Source organism: Nannobrachium achirus, assembly GCF_963921795.1.
Source record: "Nannobrachium achirus genome assembly, chromosome: 5".
Classification (NCBI taxonomy): domain Eukaryota; kingdom Metazoa; phylum Chordata; class Actinopteri; order Myctophiformes; family Myctophidae; genus Nannobrachium; species Nannobrachium achirus.
This window is the reverse complement of record NC_137814.1, coordinates 14,394,194-14,413,779: the sequence shown is the minus strand read 5'-3', so window position 1 is coordinate 14,413,779 and position 19,586 is coordinate 14,394,194. Positions and strand designations below refer to the sequence as shown.

The following is a 19,586-nucleotide window of genomic DNA, read 5'->3' as shown; positions in this document are numbered from 1 at the left end:
CAGCGGAGAGTGGAGTGCTGGCTATGAATCTATAATGTAATCCCCCACAACATGAGACGATGACACACCATCATTCCATCACTTCATCACAATTTCATTACATCACAAAATGTTGTGATGAAAGAAAGAAAGAAAGAAAGAAAGAAAGAAAGAAAGAAAGAAAGAAAGAAAGAAAGAAAGAAAGAAAGACATGCATGCATGCATGCTTGGAAAATATGACCGCAGTGTATATCGTCATTGTCAGCCACAAAACCTCTTATCTCCATATTTAAACTTTTGGTGTTTTTTCATAAATGAATGCACTAGAGCGTCACACAAACGTATACAAAAGTAGCAGATCTTCAAACTGTTTGATCAGCTATTTCAGGCAATTTTGTAATTTGAATCTTGAAAAGGAACAGTTTTGGACACAGGAGGTTTCCTACGCGACAGAGACGATATACAGTATGTTTGAATGAGTGAGAGAGAGAGTCATTGAGTCATTGAGAGAGAGAGAGAGAGATAAACAGAGAGAGAGAGAGAGATTAAGTTTGTATGGGAATGAGGTTTTCGTGTGCATGCACATAGATTATATTATAGATGCATTGCAAACACATTAGTAAATGTGTGCTTGGACACGTGTGCGTACTGTATGTGCCTGTGTGGTTTTGTGTGTGTGTGTGTGTGCGTGTGCGTGTGTGTGTGTGTGTGTGTGTGTGTGTGTGTGTGTGTGTGTCTGAACATGCATGAGCATGTACGAGCATGTGATTGATTGCTTTAGTATATAGTGTAGCAAGCCTACTGTATATATGCTGCTTGATGTATGTGTGCATGCGTATGTTCACGTGCAAGAAGGATGGGTGGGGGAGAGAGTGTGTGTGTTTGTGTGTGTGTGTGTGTGTGTGTGTGTGTGCGCGTGTGTGTGTGTGTGTGTGTGTGCGTGCGTGCGTGCGTGCGTGCGTGTGAAGAATTTTATAGAGAGGAAATGTGCGTGGGGGAGGGAGGAGGACGTGGGAGTGAATTATGCCTTTTTCAGTGAGGGAGGGGAGGGGAAGGGAAGGGTGGGTGGATGTATGGATGTATGTATGTGGGGGATGGGTGAATCCGAGACTGTATGTATGTATACTAAGTATGTGTAGGGTACTTGTATGGTACAGTGTGTGTGCGTGCGTGCGTGCGTGCGTGCGTGCGTGCCTGCGTGCCTGCGTGCGTGCGTGCGTGCGTGTGCGTATACATGTGTGTCTGAGAGACAACATAAATTGTATGGGACCCTCACGGACATGATAAACTCCAGAGTGGTAATTAACACAGAGGTCAAAAAATGGACAATGGGTCATTGTCCATTTGACACTTTCAGAGTTAAATTATCACTCTGGGTTTTACAAGTAGGGCACATACTGTATACAGTAGCATGCCTTGTGCAACTGTGTCGTGCATCTGAATCTGAAACGGTGTATATCACCACTTCTGTGTGTGTGTGTGTGTGTGTGTGTGTGTGTGTGTGTGTGTGTGTGTGTGTGTGTGTGTAATGTTGCATGCTGTGTGTATACTGCAAACCAAGCTGTTCGTCCATGAGTTCATCTGTCTGTTTGTGAATTTCAAAATGTTGAGCTGCAGGGGGTGTCATGGAGATGTCCTTGTTCACTGCCCCGCCACCAGGAGATGTTCTGGATATGGAGCGAAGCATCCATGAACGGTGGTCCCCAGCTGAAGACCCTGGTATGCGGTCAGGTTTAGGCCTGGCTCAGGGAAGAGGACGCCCTTGCCATGCATAGTCCACCATGGCCAACGTCGGAGGTGCAACAGGCCCAAGGCCTAGCAGGAAGACCATCCTCCAGTATGAATTAATAACCTGCCAAAGACAATTAGATCACTTTTTACTCAGATTAGGGGAGGTATACTGCCACTTTATATTGCAACAGGTTGTTATGTTGGGTTGGATGAAGCAGATCTGATCGAATGTGCCAAAGGTGTGATCTCAATGACAAGTTTTGTATTGTCCTTTTTTCTTTCCTTTCTTTCTTTCTTTCTTTTGAGGTATTAAAACCTTCTTTTTTTACTAGATTTTTATCCCACAACTTTGTAACCCATTTTTCACCTGGTGTGAATTGTCTAATGTAATCCTCGGTGCTACACTCCTTCTGCCAACCTGGGGAGACAACGGACTGACCTCATAATTCCTTCTATGCATGAGGAAGGAGTCCAATTCGCTTCTTTTCTCCTGACAGGGGGGAGTTTCTCCGGTAGGACCCCGGCAGGCAGTATAGAGACAAGGATTACTGCATGTTTTTAGGAACATTTTTAAGGAATGTTAATGTTTTCTGTGACAGTCTTGTATGATGAAACAGGGCTTTACTTTACAAAGAAACCTACAATTTAGAAACATGGAAATACAAGGTTTCTGCCCGACAGTGATGCTATAGTAACACTGTCATGCAGGGCTCCACTAGGAGGGTTGCGTTGTGCCGGCGTCATGCCGGCGTCGTACGGCGTCAAAACCAACCGGGAGAATTTTGAGGTTGGAGTAAAAGTTATCAATACTTGCAATGTGGAAATACTCTGTTACAAAGTAAAAGTCCTGAATTAAGTACAAAAGTATTGGTATCAAAATGGTACTACCATCTACCAACAGTAGAAAGTACTCATTATGCAGAATGTCCCATTTCACAAGTTTTCAAATGTATGACATGTATACAAATCTTTTGAAAATAGCAGATCTACAAGCTCTAAAAGTACACATCACATTACAACGTGTTATATGTACGCACTGAGAGCTAAGCGTCGCCTCACAGCTACAGTGCGGTCCCGGGTTTGATTCCCGCCGGGGATGCTGTGGGCACTGGGGCCGTGTTCTCTCCTCCGCGTCATCAGTGCCCACGCCCTAGGAGGGGTTGGCGAAAGGGCCTTTCTGTGTGGGAGTTTGCATACCCTCACAGAAAACATGCAGTAATCCTGGTCTCTATGCTGCCTCCCCCTGGTCAGCCGGGGCACCTGATGGAGGGGAAAGGAATTGGTTGGAATGACGTGTGTTACTAAAATACCATATTTTTCTCTAAAATGTAGTAGTAGTAAAAGCACTGACAATTGGAAATACTCCAGTAAAGTAAAAAGAAATACTTCAAAATTGTACTTAAAGGCCCGCTGACATGCCCCGAAATTATTGCGACCGTAGGTCGCACTTACTACAGAAAGCTCCACCAGGTGTCCGTGCGTCAGTCAGTCAGTCCGTCCGTCACACGTCAGACGTCACACTTTTGCCCTGCTCATATCTCCGCAACCGTTGCCCCGATCCATGCCAGATTTTGCACACACACTCCTTACCTGCCAAACTACAACCTCCAAGGACCCCCGGAGCTCCAGGGACCCCCAGCTCCCTCGGGGACCCCCAAGTGTAAAAAATGAGCACATGTGCAAAAATTACCAAATGACCACCCCAACGGGGCTGCTCACGGGGAATTCCTGGGGACCACCCACTCCTGGTGCTCCAGAACGGATGCAAAAGTGGTGACGCCCCCAGTGGAGGACCCCCTCCACTGCAGCTCACATAAAATGCCGTAACTCGGCCTAGGAGCGTCCGGGAGAGCCGGGGCCGGTACCTATTCGTCCGCCAAGGCAACGCGGAGACCCCACCCCTCATTTCTCACATGGCCCTCTTCTAGCGCCACCTTCAGGCCGATTTTTACAACACATTTTTGCCCACTACTCCTACAGTTTTGGCCCTAAAATCACGCAAATTGCTACACAATATGTCTACACTCATCCCATCAACATGAATCTGTCCCATACAGCGCCACCTTCAGGCCGATTTTTAAAAACACATTTTTGGACACTGCTCCTACAGATGTTGCCCTAAAATCACGAAAATCACTACACAGTATGTCTACACTCATGTCATCAACATGGCTCAGGCAGATTTTGGAAAAACACATTTTTGCCCTATTTGTGGAGATAAGTGACCTACGGTCGCTTATCTCCCGATTAGGGAGTCTTACTGGTAATAGTATGATACAGTAGGTCACGTGGTCTCTCTGAAAACGCTCTGAAATAGTCTGAAACTCATGTCACAGTCACAGACTAGTGTAATCTGCCCCTCGCCCCCCAACAACAGCTGACCAGCACAGTAAGTAGTCTAAGTATACAGTCAATTAATTTGATGACTTTTATATTTTAAGTGACAGTAGTACCCCTTTAGATGACAGTCCTACTTTAAGTACAGTACTTCAGTAAATGTAAGTTACTTTCTACCTCTGCTGAAGACCCCCTGTTGAAGACCCCTGCTAAGCTTATTCCCACAAAACCCACTCTTGTGGCTCCTCCATGTGGCTCCTTTATTTCTCAGTATATCATTATAGACAAGGCACCATAGGCGTACTGGCTGTAGAATCTGCAGTTCTTACATAAAGAATGTCAGTACTGTGGAATCATCATGGTGTGCCAAAATAGCCTACCTAAAGCAGTGCCGTGATACGACATATCAATAGACTATATACTGGCCATTGGTTCTCAATATAATTTGGGGTCTCAGAGAAAAAATACCATTAGAAGGGGGTCCGTAGCCTAATGCATGTCAAACTGGGGGTCCTTGAAATTAAAATAGTTGAGAATCACTGCTATAGAGCTGTAAAAATCTTCTCTTATGGGGGGTCCCTGGCATATAATACCTTTCCAAATGGGAGTCAAAGGGCCAATAAGTGTCAATTTGGGGGTCCTTAGATAGATAGATAGATAGATAGATATATATAGATAGATAGATAGATAGATAGATAGATAGATAGATAGATAGTTATTTGTTCCAAAAGCTTTATACCCTATATAAAATGTCACAATGCGACATAGCTCTGTTCACACAATGCTGTACCCCCTCCCAATGTAGACTATATGTTCCCCATTTTCAACTGTTTTTATCTTAGTTATTATTTGTGACACTTGCTTTGGCAATGTAAACGTATGTTTTCTCATGCCAATAAAGCTCCTTTGAATTGAATTGAATTGAATTGATTGATAGATAGATAGATAGATAGATAGATAGATAGATAGATAGATAGATAGATAGATAGATAGATAGATTAAGGGATTAGGTGCACTTACACGGGCGCTCCCTCTAGATGGAGCCTTCAGAGTCCTTTGTATGAATCGTGCGGGAAGAAGCAGCAGCAGCAGCAGCAGCAGCAGCTAGAGAGAGAAGAGAAGAGAACAGAACAGCCAACAGTCAGACACTCTCACTCAGACTGAGAGAGAACAACAACAGGGACGAACTATAACCGCCTTTAACCGCCGGGACGCCCCAGTGTTTGTCACAAACCTAACGAGGAAAGGACTTTACGCTGTCAGCAGGGGACACTCGGCGTAATTTGCGTAAAAAACAAAAGTCACTTGTCCTGCTGCTGCCCTCCTTGTTGGTTGGTCCGCTCCTGCTCTGGCACCGTGGACGCGTGGACACAGACAGAAGAGAAGAGAAGTTTGTCCCTCCCGTACGTGTGCAGTGACAGATTTGAGGATTATTTATTTATCCGCAAAACGTGTTCACTCAATCCGAGTTGATCTACGTACGGCTTCGCTGACTTTTCTGTTATTCAGCCTGTTATTCCCATAAAGGCACGATTTAAGCGCCGAACTGAAACGCATACCAACTGCTAAAACCGTTCCATTCTGTGTGGGATACAATAATAAGAGCGCCACTTGCGCACTCTTCGCCGTCTTATTATTATAATTTTTTTCTTCTTTTGATTCATTTTAAAGATCTCTTTCCAACTCCAGGGAGTCGATCGCACGCGTGTGAGAGACTGTGGAGTTTACGAAGGATCGAAGAAGGAGATAGAGATTTTAGTAGAGAGAAAGAGAGGGGACAAGGAGATCGGAGCAGTGGATGTGGTGAGCCATGGATGTGAGAGTTTACCCACCTCCTCCTCAGCCCCTGGCCGCTCCAGAGCACCCCAGGCTGGGCCAGTTCTCATACCCCGAGCTGTCCTTCGGGAACAAGGTGAGACAGCAGTGACTCTCAATCTTTTTCTTTCCCTTTCTTTCCTTTGTTTGGGGGGAGTTACAGACCCGTAAAAGGTCAATTTCGTTCCCCTATCAATCATTCATCAATCCATATCTGACTGTGAGTCAGTGGTTTTCAAACTTTTTCATGTCAAGGAGCCCCCAATTTGACACTTAAAAGATACGCCAGGGACCCCCATAAGACACGATTCTTTGCGGCTCTAGCAGTGAACCATTTTAATTTCAAGGACTCCCAGTTTGACATGCATCATCAGGCTACGGACCCCCATTTAATGGCATTTCTATCTCTGAGACCCCAATTGTAAAATGAATGTTAATTTAACTGAGTTACAGACCCATAAGGTTCCGACCACATCTGTCTCCTAACTAGCAGCACTTAGCTGGGGACCCCCTGGAACTCCCTCAAGGACCCCTGATATACACTCTTGGAGTTAACCACCTGTAAAAGGTCAATTTTGTTCCCTATCAATAATCTTTTCATCAATCCATATCTGTAAGTCATTATGATTATCAACATACCATTATGAATGGTACATGTCTGTAATTTAATGAGACCTTTAGTCAGACTTAAGCTGTGTGCAAATTACAATTTGAATGGCAATTCATTCTGTAATTGATAATTGAGCTGGTGTAGAAGTTATAGCTCAGGAGATTTTGATTGATTGAATAGGCTACTTTATTAGTCAAAAATGTAAACAGCACTGGGTGCAGCTACAAGGATGACCCCAAAAAGTCCTGGGGACTTGTTTCCATTGTGATCCTATGTATTCAATTCATCAACATGGCATGAACATAACATCAGCAAATACAAAACACTATGCACAGAGGAGAAAAAGCTAAGTGACTGACTCCCTTTCTATGGGAAATTGGATTTACTTCCCCCTGTGGTCTCCTGGAAGGTGATTTCTCAGGCCAGTTTAGAAAGAAACCGGTGATATACATCTGTTAATACTCTGAAAATGAAAACCAAATGAAAGCAAAGTGTGCCACCATTGGTATAAAACACATGTGTTGCAGCATTAGCCCACACATCTAATGCCATATTATGTTTCACACCATAGCATAGGCTACAATATAGTGTACGATTATGAGTTATCTTAAAATAGAAAGAAGTCCTGGAATAGTTCTTTTCCTGTTGGCTTCAGGCTCGGGTTACATTAGGGCCATACTTCTGCAATGCGATAATCTAAAAATGATATTGACACACACACGCGCACACACACACGCACGCACGCGTCGCACGCGTCGCGGACGCGCGCACACACACACACACACACACACACACACACACACACACACACACACACACACACACACACACACACACACACACACACACACATGCTGTATGCATGCTCACTAGAGGGAGGGCAGAGCAGGAAACAAGGCAGCTATAGAGTGTATAACAAATGACATCATTATAGAGTTGCACAACAAACCCTGCTACTGTACATGACTCATGTGGTTGCTTATCATATCAGGTGTTTTGCTGTCCAGGAACCTAACTGACTGTGTACTACTGTAGCTGTAGCTCTTCCTTTCTACTTAGACCAAGACTCATTATAACACTAATACTACAACCTAACCTAACTGTGTACTACTGTAGCTGTAGCTCTTCCTTCCAACTGACCAAGGCTCATTATAACACTAATACTACAACCTAACCTAACTGTGTACTACTGTAGCTGTAGCTCTTCCTTTCTACTTAGACCAAGACTCATTATAACACTAATACTACAACCTAACCTAACTGTGTACTACTGTAGCTGTAGCTCTTCCTTTCTACTTAGACCAAGGCTCATTATAACACTAATACTACAACCTAACCTAACTGTGTACTACTGTAGCTGTAGCTCTTCCTTTCTACTTAGACCAAGACTCATTATAACACTAATACTACAACCTAACCTAACTGTGTACTACTGAAGCTGTAGCTCTTCCTTCCAACTGACCAAGGCTCATTTATAACACTAATACTACAACAACAGCAACACCATCACAGCCTGTGATATCTGCAGATTGTGTGCACATGCACACCAGTGTTCCCATGTCCCGTTATTATAGGCCAGTGTTTCTCAAACTTTCAAATTTCAAGGTCTCCCCTTAACTCTGACAGGGTACACTTGGAACCAAATGGACCCGTTAGGGTTCATTTGGTTCCATTTATACACTGTCAGAGTTACAGACTTGTATGGGTCAGTTTAGACCCCCCCTAAAGGAACCCACGGAGTCCCTGGAATCCACTTTGAGAACCACTGTTATAGGCGACATTGGGCTTGTTTTTTCTGTAAAGTTGCTTGGTGGTTGTGGTTTTTCTGGGCTTATTTATAAAAGTGTAGTTGGTTATTTGGTCTTGTTTCCTAGTGTTGTTTATAAACCAGCGGTTCTGAAATGTTTTTCATGTCAAGGACCCCAATGTGATTATCCGCTTATCCTCATCTGAAAACATTTTGTGCCAGGGCCCTGCCCCATACAAGAATTCATAGACCTGGTTGCCTATTTCTCTCACAAAATCTGGCAACACTGGTGCACCTGATGTGACCTGATGTGGGTCTCAAGCCCTACACACAGTTGTGTTAGGGATGTGGAATGGGTTTACCTGCAAGCAGTCAATTAGCTCCGTTGTTGACTTAAAGGCACACTATGTAACTTTGCACTGTGTTCACATTACAAAACAATATATACTGTACACTTCCTGTTTTTGCCCTTCATTTCCCTCTATAGCAGCAGTCATCATCAGCCACTGGAGTGGTGTGGTGGCGTTTACCTAATACCTGCTGAAGCACATTGCCCTCTCTCGCTGTATGTTGGTGTTTTCACTGATTGCTTTACATAGCGAGGTGCTAAGCTCAACGTCTAGCTGGTCCTGGTAGCTCCGGTAGGCCACATTCACCCGGCCTCCAGTAAAAAAATCTCAATCAATCAATCAATCAACCAATCAATCAACCAACCAATCAATCAGCAGTAATTAAACAGTTTGATAGGGCAGTAGTAGCATCATATCGGTCCAGGTTCAACTGGGCTTTATGATCATGTCTGTCCCTCTAAAGCAGGGTTCCCCAATAGGCGGCCCGCGGGCCATTTGCGGCCCGCGGGGGGCTACTGTCTGGCCCCCACCAACCACAGTAATAATGGTGGTATAAGAGCAGCAACAACACTAGTATATCGTCGTTGTCGGGTGGAAATCTCGTATCTCCAAAATGTGTACGTTCTTTCGCAAATCATACAAGGCCATCGCACAAAAGTAGTGAAAACAGCAGATCTACAAGCACACAGCGGCTCGCGATGTGCGGCGTTTTGTGCTTGTAGATCGGCTGTTTTCACTAGTTTAAATCATTTTTAAAATGATAAATGCAAAACGAACGGTTTTTGGACATACAAGATTTTCACCCGACAAGAACGATATCTGAACTGTCGCTGGAGTAGCGGGAACGCCTACGCCACCGTCGCCCCCTGCAATGTTGTGGCCCTCGGCTTGGTACCCTAGACATAATTCGGCCCTTGGTTGAAAACTAATTGGGGAACCCTGCTCTAAAGCCTAAGTCTAAAAAATAAATAGTACTGTATTATACATGTCTTTCTGATCTGCGTCAACATCATGTCATCGGTACCATCATGTGGTGGCAGCTAGATCTCTACTGAACCATTCATCTGACCTGCTGCATTCATCTGACCTGACCTGCTGCTGATTGTTGGCCCTACGTACACGCCTACTAGGTGCTAGCATGAATGGACATCGTGGATGTAATGTCACAGTCAACAGTGTAATCATTGACAGACTGCTTTTAATTCTTCCCTGTTCTCTGTCGCTGACTCGGTGACTTCAGTGATTGACCACATAATCATTTACAGGCTGGTTTTGTGCCCTTGTTGTTTAATGGACATAATGACGGCACTTAGCGACTGCTTTAAACACGTGCGCACGCGCACACACACACACACACACACACACACACACACACAACCGACTTGTATCGTTCCCCATTCACATCGTTCCCGAGTAGGCCGATGCCTGTTTATAAACAACCCAATTGATTGTAGTATCTAAACCAGTGGTTCTCAAACATTTTTCGCTCTGGTCACCCCTGTAATATAACCTTTTCATCCACATGCACCCCTGAATTACTTTGTTACTGTGTCATATTAACGGTACTTAAGTACAGTATGTAAATCTTTCCCCCTAAGATACAGTATAGGGCTATGCCTCGAGGAAAACTATTCCTCGAGGAAACAGAGAATATCTGAGAAGATCTGCTTAACCAACTTAAACCCCAGCATCCCTATTCTGGGGGCAACATTCACCAAAAGACTGTACTGTAGACCGAAAGAGAACACGCCACCAAGTAAAGTGCAATTGACATTGATAAATTCCAAATATTATCAGAGTATTTTAGGCACCCCGGGACTTGCGTCACAGCACCCTATAGTGCCACGGCACCCACTTTGAGACACCCTGATCTAAACGTTTCCAGTACTGTGGTAAATACTGCACTGGGTGCTCCAACAACAGGTACGAACAGCGAGCACTCTGACGACAGATCCAACTGTCTGGTATGGCATAACTGGGTGGGACATGCGATCCCAACTTGTGTGGTCCCAGAGTAGAGCTAGTATATACATATTGTCTCTGTCGTGTGGAGTGGAATCCTCATGTGTCCAAAACTGTTACTTTTCAGGATTCAAATTCAAAAGTATCAAAAAAATAGCAGATCTACAAGATCAAAACGTGGATCTGCTACTTTTGATTCTTTTTGTGTGGCTGTACTACAATCAAGTAGGGCATTACAAGTTACACAAAAGGTTACAATTTGGAGACAAGAGGTTTCAGCCCTGCTGCAACAATATTCAGTATATGATCCAAAAGTGTTTAAATCACTGTTTATTGAAGGTTGGGATTTGCATGCACATCTGAACCAGTGCGGTAGCAAAGGCACACCACCACCACCAGCACTACGACAAGCTAAAAGCAGAATGTTATACCGTAGATATTTATCCAGCAGAGCTGGTTTCAAATATTACTCTGTCTCAATCATATAACCACATAATTACCAGGTTGTTCCTTAACCACTTGAACCCAGCAACACATCCACATTCTTGGTGTAACATTAGCCAGATGTACAAGCTTGTAGATCTGCTATTTGTGGCAAAAAGGATTTAGTGTACTGTACTGTGTAGACAGTCAGAAGAGATCCAAGTACAACTGTAGTCTGGGTCTCTTTTTGAAATATTTCATTTTATTGACTACTTTATTAGTCAGAAATGTAAACTGCATGTGGTGCAGTAAGATATTAAGGCTAAAAGGATAGCACAAAACAAGTCCTGGGGACTTGTTTCCATTGTGGTCCTAAAAGGTTTAAGTGGTTAACTTGGCCCAACTGTTTGACGTGTGTACCGGCTGCTGTGGCCATTGACTGACGTCTCATAATTGTACTGGCTGTTGTGTGAAAGAGCTGCTGGTATTAATACATGTTACAAACTGCACCCACAAACATAGCCGGAGAGAGAGGGAGAGAATTGGTTCTGAGAGAGAGAGAGAGGGAGAGGGAGAGGGAGAGGGAGAGGGAGCGGGAGCGAGCAAGCTTATAACGAGAATGAGGGAGAAGGCTAGAGGATTGGGGGTAGGGATAGCAGGGATAGCAGAGAGAGAGGGAGAGAGAGACAGAGAGAGAAACGGGGAGAGAGAGAGAGAGAGAGAGAGAGAGAGAGACAGACAGACAGAGAGAGAGAGAGAGAGAGAGAGAGAGAGAGAGAGAGAGAGAGAGAGAACAGAGGGAGAGAAGGCAGATTGGGGGTAGGGATGTTGTAACAGAGAGAGAGAGAGAGAGAGGGAGAGAGTTAGTTTGTGGGGGGTTGGGCCGATAGGTTTGTACTATATTTCTCTCTCTTGATTCACACAGCTCTGTCTGTCTGATATAGGAGATCATGTTGCTTTGCTGGAGTGAGAGATGGAGAGAATGGGAAGAGAGAGATAGAGGCGGAGAGAGAGAGGATAAATAGATCAAAAAGAAAAGAGATGTGTCTGCCATGCATCTTTGTTTTGTGTCAGAGAGTGAGAGAGAGACGACGGGCACAGAAGAGCTAGAAAGACAGAACCGAAAGAAAGACACATGGAATGTACACGTGTGTAGGCCATGTGTACTGTATTTGTATATGGATGTATCCTGTTGTAGGCTCATTAAAAATGGAAGAGTGGACCAAAATACCATGCACACTGTCACACTTGCAAAACAAGTATATTGTGTCAATTTACAACTTAGGCATTTAGCAGACACAATCAAAACATCAATAATCTGAACGTACGATAGGATGCCAAGTCGAAAACGGCCTGACATCAGTCTATATAACTATGCTATCTAAATTACATGTAGTGTCATCGAGGGTGGGCAAGTGCTCCAATAGAGGGTATGCACGTGACATCATCATCATACCAGGAAGTTATGCGGGAACAACTAATGAGCAAAAAAACTACTTTCTGAACATGACAGTCCATACACTAAAGAGAAAAGTCCTATCTGATTGCATTAAACAACGTTAAACGACATTAAACTCACTTTGCCACTCACTTTGCCACTCACTTTGCCACTCGATGTGCCACTCGATTTGCCATTCACTTTATGCATGCGCATACCCTCTATAAGTGCTATGGGCTAGGTGGAGTCTGAAGAGGTGAGTCTTCAGACTACGGCGGAAGCTAGGGAGTGAGTCTGCAGTTCTAATTGCAATGGGGAGTTTATTCCACAGTTCCATTAGTTGAGCGGTTGATTTGGTACAAAACTAAACTAAATGCAATGGTTCAATCCCACTGTATTATAGAGGGAGGGAGGGAGAGAGAGAGAGAGAGACTGGGTGCAGCCGTGCAGGGGACATCAACATGTCCGTACAAAGACAAATGCAGGGGTTGACACTAGTCTCATTGGCACTTAAGTACAGGTCATGTCCATTATAAAATGATAGGTAAGATATTAATTACCGCTCAATTTAACACCTGTTTCTTTACTTTCTGTGGCTGTAAAAAAATGTCATTGCCTCCAAATACCTAATACATAGTAGAGATGGGACGATATGAAAATCTCATATTACGATTATTGTGACAAAAGAAATTGCGATTTATGATATTATCGCGATAATCAAAATCCATTATCCTGGGGCGGAATATTTGCCAAAAAATAGCCGAACTACAAGCTCACAACGCGTTGTGAGCTTGTAGTTCGGCTATTTTTTGGCAAAGACATTTGATAGAGAGTGAAACAAAGACTGTATCAAGTACGTATATTATAAGTACCTTTTACCAGTTATAGAGGGTTTCAGTGGTACTGTATATACAGCTCGGCAAATAAAAGGTGAATTGATCCCAGTGCATGACAGAGGACGATATCATGATAAATTAAATCTCCACGATACGATTATCGTGAGTATTATTGTTTATCACGATTATCACGATAAACAATAATATCGCTTATCGTCCCATCCCTAATACATACAGTAGCTATGATTGAATATGTCTTTGGTTTCACATTATAGGTAAACATTGCTCTTATTTTACATTCTACAGACCATAAGACAGAGCGCTCTGGCCACACTCAGGTGTTTTAACTTTAGACAGATATCTGGTGTTGTGTTTATAGACGGTTGCATCCCCTCTCAAATGAGCACTTAATTGCCCGGTCGGGCAACCTGAAAGCAAACTTCACCTGCCTGATAGTTTTATTTACCTGCCAAGGGCAGGTGGGCAAGCCTTAGTGTCAATGCCTGTCAAATGTGTCCGTGGCAAAGACATTTTTCACATAGCATTATAATGTTTTTATTTCGACCCAATTGATGAATGTCAAGTCTCCATGTTTTCTTCGGAACATGCACGACACTGACTTACTACGTCACTGTGGCACATTATAGGAGTGCACTGGTACTAGCAGTTCTCAAATGTTTTATTTGCAAGGACCCCCATACCAGATATAGCCTACAGACCTGTTATGGTCATTCAGGGCTATATCACTTTGTGTTCATGATAATATTAGTGTCCGCTCTTTCTGTTTGTCCGTGGCAAAAAAATAATACTTTTGTCAAAAATGTCCACAACGAGCCGGCATGGTGATGATGATCCCTGATAGGGTGGGAGTGAGAGAGAGAGAGAGAGAGAGAAGCACTAATGTAAACATACTTGATTGTGGAAGCTGTGTTAGGTATTTCTAAAGCAAATAGACTAGAGAGAAAGGGAGGGCAGAGAGGAGAAGAGAGAGAGAGAGAGAGAGAGAAAGAGGGACGGTTTGCAAAATGGGGAGAAACGGTCCAGGAAAATAAGAATTCGGCAGGAGAGACCTGAAGGAAGGTGAAGAAGCGACGGCTTGTGGAACCAGAAGAGCATAGAGCCAGGGTCTTCAACGCTGTTTTCAGGCTTATTTTCTATCAATTACACACCCCATGAACCCTTGAATTAATGGGGATTTTGATTTATTTTTCCCTTTCCTGTACAATAAGCCAGGGGTCTTCAACAGGGTGTCCGGGACCCCTAGGGGGTCCTCAGAGTTACTATAGGGGGTCCTCCAAATCTTTGTGTGATAGAAATTTTTTTCTTCTTTTTTTTTATATTAACCACTTGAACCCTAGCGTCTATATTCTTAGAACTTTAGCCGAACATAGCAGATCTACAAGCTCACACGTGAGCTTGTAGATCGGCTATTTTCGGCAAAGACGTTTGGTGTAGAGAGGAAAAAGAGCAGACTAAGTGCAGAGTGAAAGGTCAAGTTTATTAAGTATTGACGGTTCAAGTGGTTAAATATCTGAATACACAAATTGACATGAATCCAAAATACACGGATGATTGTGCTGTCAAACGATGAAACTATATGGAATCTATGAAAAGGTTGTGGGGGTCCCTGCTTCATCTCTCCCTCAACTAAGGGGTCCTTGGCCTGAATAGGTTGAAGACCCCTGCTATAAGCAAATAATTTAATGACCGGCGGAGAAGAAGAAGAAGAAGAGTCTTCTATATTGAACCGGTCATCAAATGATGGGCTGCAGGAATGCAACAAAAACGTTGAATTCAAGGCTTCATGGGGTGTGTAATTGGTAGACAATCTGTAATTTTTTGGGTGATCTAGTCCTTTAAGGTCATGAGACGTCCGGTCATGTGAGGCAGATGGGGTCAGATCTTAATGCCAAAAGGTAAATGACCGGCAAATAATAAGTCTCCCAGCAGGCCTGTGTGTGTCTGGCTGGTCCCTGACATGTGGCTGAGCAGTCAACTGTACTGTATGGGCTGGACTCAGGGTAGGGGTGGGGGATATGGTGATAATTATCGTTGAGACGATACAATGTCTCCACGATATGCCTTTTCAGAGGTATCGTATATATCGTGATACAACTGAGGGAGCCTTGTAAAATAATCCTGTTTAATCGTTAATACAGAGATTTGTTGCAGAATTAAATTTAAAACTGCGTTTTGGTCTAAATCAGTAGTTCTCAAACTTTACAATGTCAAGGTCTCCACTTAACTCTGACAGTATACACATGAAACCAAATGGACCCATAAGGGTCCATTTGGTTTCATTTGTATACTGTCAGAGTTACATACTTGTAAAGTTCAATTTAGACCTCCCAAAAAGAAGTCTAGTTTTTGTCAAGTAACTTGAAAATTAACCATAAAAACCAACATGAAAAAGAATCGTGATAAAATCATGTATCGTGATACAGCTTGGGAAAATATTGTGATCTTGTATTTTTCCATATCGCCCACCCCTAACTCGGGGGCATAGTCTTTTGGGGCTTTCGGTATTGGCAATTGCCAATAAAAGTGCCCAGCTTCAGTTATTTTATGCATAATTTGCCTCCAACTGTTTATAGTTTACTTTTTGCAGATCAATATGATTTCATCGCAATAAATGTCTTCGTCCATCCAAATGTGACACGTGTTATAATGAGTGTTTTATTGTATGCAACCATATATCAACCACTTTCAACGTGGCATCCCAATTTTGGGAATGTCGTTAGGCAAAACCTTCGCCCCAAACAACTGCCGAAAATAGTTGATCTACAGGCTCTCGGTGCCATGGCATTGGCCTAACTCTAACCCTAACCCTAACCTTAACCTCAGTAACCCTAACTAAATTCGGACTAATGAACCTTCGGACTAATGAACCTTCGGACTTATGGGCAGTCCCCAGGCTCTCAACGCGACGGCGTGAATCCTCAAAAGTAACTGGCTAGTTTTTTTGATATATGAGGTTTTACTCCTGAAAGAGACAATACAGTACTACTTTACAGGCTCTCTCTCTCTCTCTCTCTCTCTCTCTCTCTCTCTCTCTCTCTCTCTCTCTCTCTCTCTTTCCCTCTCTTACTCCCCCCCTCTTCTTTTCTCTCTCTATCTCGTCCGAGAACTTCGGAAAGCACTTAGTTTTGTCCCCAAATTGTTGAAGTTTCATTTGTTTTGGTTAAGAGACCCAGATCGATAACTTGCTCGATCACAACTGACATGGATTACCGATAGAGGACAACCTCTTCAGAATCAACTTTTAATCACTTCATGTAAAAAAATAGTGTGCGAAGCTCTCAACAACAACAGGAAGGGGAAAGAGAAAATAGAGCAGTAAGGAACAACAGAGCAAAAATAACAGGAAGGCAGAAAGTCAAATCAAATATTTTTGCCGTCGGGTGGAAACCTCATCTCCATATTTCAACTTTTTATATATCTTTTTGTAAATCAGTACTACTTCATCATACAAGAGTGTGGCACAAAAGTACTGAAAATAGCCAATCTACAGGCTCAGTAGCTCACAGGTCAAGATAAGACACATTGTGAGCTTGTAGATCTTTTATTCTCACTGTATTTCTTTTTTACCCATTAATATCTGAGGCCGATTCTACGAATGCCTCATAAACCAAATTCAAGAAGAAAAAGATCAAAAATAGCAGATGTTTGTGCCGTGTTGCTTGCTTGTGCATCTGCTGTTTTTAAATAGCCAACGTAAAAAACTAAAATGCAATGTGCAGATCATTAGGCTGTTCTCATAGTGTGTTGTTTAGACTGATGATACGTACGTGTAGGTTCTAGGTTTACCTGTGATCCTAGTTTACTCAGGCTCTGCATTGTGTCTGCATTTGATGTGTGTGCATTTTAATACCTTGCTTATTGTAAGTTGCTTTCAGTAAGCACATCTGCTAAATGCCAATATGATAACGTCACAGAGTACACAGCTAAAGTAACATGGACTCACATAAGTTGCAAACATTTAGTTGAGGGATTAGAGAGTTACTAACACACACGCTTCTACCTCTCTCTCCCTCTTAACAACTTTTCTAGACAGTCAAAGTGCTGTCTTACTGTATACATCAGCTAATTATCTGTCTGAACACAACCGCACCGCGTCTGTCCTGTCTATCTGTCCGTCTGTCTGTCTTGGCACGTGATGGGGGGGCGACGCAAAAAAAAATGTCGTCCCTCTCCAAAGTCCCTTGCCAGACGACCTCTTGGTCGCCCAAAGGCGATTGGGTACCTTTGGCGGCGGGCGCTTGCATCCTGGTGCATGCAGAGCCTTTTGATTGGTCGGAACGCAGGGGCCGAGCAACGAGGGCTCCTGGTTGGTGGAGAGATGCCAGATGGAACAGATGGGGGGAAGATAGATCACTGCCAGCAGAGACTAATTATCGGGATTTATTTTCCAAAACAAACATATTGCAATCAAATCACATATTGCAATCATTCCCATATTGTTCTGTGTGTGTTTGTGTGTGTGTGCGTGCGTGCGTGCGTGAGTGTGTGTGTGTGTGTGTGTGCTTGCGTGCGCACGTGCGTGTGTGTGCGTTACCGAGAATGGGTTGGATGGTTTAGTCTAGTGTCTGACAATTTTTGGACGAGTTCCTGAAGCGCTCTTCGTGATTTAAGAAGAGCATGCTAGCTGTTATATTTTACTTCTGTGCTCTGTCCGTGTACATGATTACAAATGATATTTAACAGTCTGCTGCAGCATGTGTACGGCGCAGCACATAATTACTCGGTTAGCGAAGACATTTTTCATTTTGTTGAAATGTCATAATGCTTGTGGTCCTTTATTCTCTTCCAGTTATTACTCCTGGAAAAAAATCCTTTGCTTTAAAGAGAAACTGATTGATTTTTCTTTCGCTCGTCCGTCATTTTTCCATTACCTCTGAGTCAACCGCGTGCGTGTGTGCGTGCGTGCGTGCGTGTGTGTGTGCACATTCTTCCTTGGGTTCTGCTGCTTTGAAACGGCCATTGTTTTTTCAAAGTTCTAATCCATTAGTGGGAATCCATCAGTCCAATAGTGTAGAGGTACTTAACTTAAGTCATTGCTGGCAGCCTGGGTAATAATAATATTCATAATATTCATATTTTTGTCATTTGAACCCCTAGCATCCCTGTTCTTCTGGGGGGAAACGTTTGCCAACAATAACTGATGTACTAATGACTTGTACATCAGCTATGTTCGGCAAAAGATTTGGTATAGGGGGAGGGGAAGAGCGGGCCAAGTATTGGTTTACTAACTTTTAAGTGTTAAAGCATGGCTCGATAGGGGATGTAGCAGTGTTAATTTGACGAAAGCACTGAAACTATGACGAAAATATTTCGACTACCTTTTTTCCACAGACGGAAACTTAATAACTAAGCTATGATGACTAAAACTAAGACTAAATATATTGACAAGTTCGTCAACAAATAAAAACTAGACTAACGTGCTAGTGGAGAAGAGATGCAGTTAAACTAAAAGACAGGTCATTTTAAAATGAATGGAAATAGCAGAACTAGAAAAAAAGATGCAAGTGGAAATTGCAAGTGTGGTTGGAATGCCCATATATGGACGGACATACTGTGTCAGTCTCATGTGGTCTATTATGTCAGTCATCTCCATATTTGGGAAAAGTTTATTTTTTAATTAACGTCAATGGAGAAAATACATTCACAAATACATGTATATAACTTAAACGATATAACGTATCTCTTAGCAAAACGCGTGTCCCGATGAAGCCGGTGGATTTGAGATATGGCCCAAGTGCGTGCAACCACAACTGTGGGAGGAGTAGCACAGCAACATGCTGGGGCAACCACACTAATGAAGCTGTGGACAATGTTTTATAGCGTTGCTGTCGTGCATTAACGTCTTCTCTCCATATTTTGTGTTTTTCTTGAATGCCCTACTTGATCATACTACTACGGCGTCACACAAACGTAGCAGATCTGCGAGCTCAAAACGCAGCGCTCTTTGAGCTTGTAGATCTGCTATTTTTGATGCTTTTGAATTTGAGTCTTGAAAAGTAACAGTTTTGTACGTATGAGGTCTCCACCCGATAAGAGATGATGGGAGCGATGAGGGGCAGTCAATGGGGGTACATTTCAATTTTTTGTCTTAGGAATGCGACAAACACAAAAAGATATTATTGAACTCAAGTCTCCATGGTGTGAGTAAAGGGCTTTGCACACAGGATCATTGCGTTTCTTTCCGTTTGCTGCTTGATTAAAACGCATTGGATCTGGTGTCCAAGGCTGTGCGGAATCCACACTGCGCATCCGAAAAGGAGTCGATGAGTTTTCACCGCATGCGACAAGACGCACAAATCGAACTGGGTTTGATCGGGAAAAAACGCACAGCCGCAGC

At 43.2% G+C, this 19,586-nt stretch overlaps 1 protein-coding gene across 1 annotated transcript in view; it reads left to right on the top strand.

Moving 5' to 3' along the window:
• Positions 1-5,857: 5,857 nt before the first annotated feature.
• tox (thymocyte selection-associated high mobility group box) overlaps positions 5,858-19,586 on the top strand; it is a gene marked incomplete at its 5' end in the record, with an annotated part of 79,472 nt that continues 65,743 nt past the window's right edge. Inside the window, 1 exon segment of the mRNA XM_080726283.1 lies at positions 5,858-5,959. Within this exon segment, the coding sequence (XP_080582409.1) occupies positions 5,858-5,959 (102 nt within the window).